The sequence below is a fragment of the Oryctolagus cuniculus genome, chromosome 10, assembly GCF_964237555.1.
Source record: "Oryctolagus cuniculus chromosome 10, mOryCun1.1, whole genome shotgun sequence".
Taxonomy (NCBI): Eukaryota; Metazoa; Chordata; class Mammalia; order Lagomorpha; family Leporidae; genus Oryctolagus; species Oryctolagus cuniculus.
In genome coordinates, this window is record NC_091441.1 from 118,394,644 (window position 1) to 118,396,265 (window position 1,622).

The following is a 1,622-nucleotide window of genomic DNA, read 5'->3' on the forward strand; positions in this document are numbered from 1 at the left end:
TTCCAAATACTGCTATTGGCACATTCTTTGTCTTTGCATTTTGTGAAAACTCTGATAACTTGAGTTACACCTTTTGACTGAACAACGAGTTTCTTTTGTTACTTACCGACCTTTTGAAAATCTCTCTCTCGGCTTTAATCTTAGTGTTTTCTACTGCATGATTTCCACATTTACAAATTCTGTCCTTTATTGTATTCAAGGCATCTAATTCCAGCTATTATACTTTTCAGTTCTACTGTTAACATTCGGAATTTTTTTTTGAAACACAATCTTATTTGTTTGTTGTTATTAAACCTTATTTTTGACTGGACTCAGATTTAGAAGTAGACGCTCTCAGAGAAGACAGCCTACGTCTCTTGGCAATCTGTTCCTGGCGTTTTTCTTTGGCCTCCTTCATTCTCTTGGCCAAGAGTTTAGCATATTCTGCAGCCTCCTCCTTGTTCTTCTTAGTACGCTGTTTCTTCAGAGCAATTCGCCAGCGTTTGTGTGGCAGGACACGTGGAGTAACCAGACGCTGAATCTTGGGTGCTTTGGTCCTAGGTTTCTTACCTTCTTTGTTTAAGGGCTTTCTTACAACACACTGGCGTACATCATCTTCTTTAGAAAGATTGAAAAGTTTACGAATTCTGCTGGCTCTTTTAGGACCCAGGCGACGAGGCACCGTGGTATCAGTCAATCCAGGAATATCGTTCTCTCCTTTTTTTACAATAACCAAGTTGAGAACACTCAAATTGGCATCGACAATGCAGCCCCGAACTGATTTGCGCTTTCTTTCTCCAGTTCTCCTTGGTCTGTAACAGGAATGCCCCTTACTCAGCAGCAGGCGGACCCGGCCATGGGTCAAGACACCTTGCTTCATGGGAAAACCTTGTTTATCATTCCCACCACTGATCTGGACCACATAACCTTTCCATTCTTCACCCAGAGCGTCGGCAGCAACTTCTGTGGCCATACGCTTCTCATAGAAAGTACGAAGTTTACTTTCATCGTCCACTTCGATGAGTTTCTGGCAGCCAGTAGGTGGGAAGGAGATATTCAGCTTCATTTTGAAGCAGCTGACCACCTCGGAGGTGCCAGGGGAAAGAGCAACATTTGGAATTTTTTTTATAAAAGTTTCTAATCATTTTCTAAAAATTCTCATTAAGTCTTCTAACTTTTGGGGCTCACCAGTAAGTTAAATATTGTATGGCTCCAATGTCCAAGCCTCTTTTCAATCTTTTTTTTTTTTAATCAAGAAATAGCTGCTTTTATGCTCTTATCTCCTGACATGTATCATTGACCCCTACACGTTGAGTCAGGTTTTAAAAGCTTTTTACTCACTGTCAGGCACCGTGTGTGAATTGCTGAGATCACTCAGTGATTGGATAATTTCTTCCTGGAGACAAGGTTTCAGGTGGCTTTTAGTGCTCACTTGACCAGGACCAGGACCAGGACCCTCCGGAGCAGTCTGGGGTTGAGCTGGTTTGAACTAAGCTTTAGCCTTTGATGATGCTGGCTTTCCTCTTCCCCGGAGAACCCCGTCAGATGGCCCAGAAAGCCCGCGCCCTTTGCCGATGACTGACGGCTCTAAAGGCTGGCGTTCACTTCGCAGGCCATTGAGACGGCCTCATGTTCAGCTTCAG

At 43.4% G+C, this 1,622-nt stretch overlaps 1 protein-coding gene across 1 annotated transcript; it reads right to left on the bottom strand.

Annotated features, from left to right (window-relative positions):
* Positions 1-257: 257 nt before the first annotated feature.
* On the bottom strand, positions 258-1,081 carry LOC127487210 (small ribosomal subunit protein eS6-like). The gene has a single exon (XM_051831891.2). It carries the CDS (start codon positions 1,043-1,045, stop codon positions 296-298), a length of 750 nt encoding a protein of 249 aa, XP_051687851.1. The 5' UTR covers positions 1,046-1,081; the 3' UTR covers positions 258-295.
* Positions 1,082-1,622: the final 541 nt, after the last annotated feature.

Bases quoted from the DNA above. Each gene is read 5' to 3' on its own strand.
- LOC127487210 (XM_051831891.2), bottom strand. From the start codon at position 1,045: ATGAAGCTGAATATCTCCTTCCCACCTACTGGCTGCCAGAAACTCATC.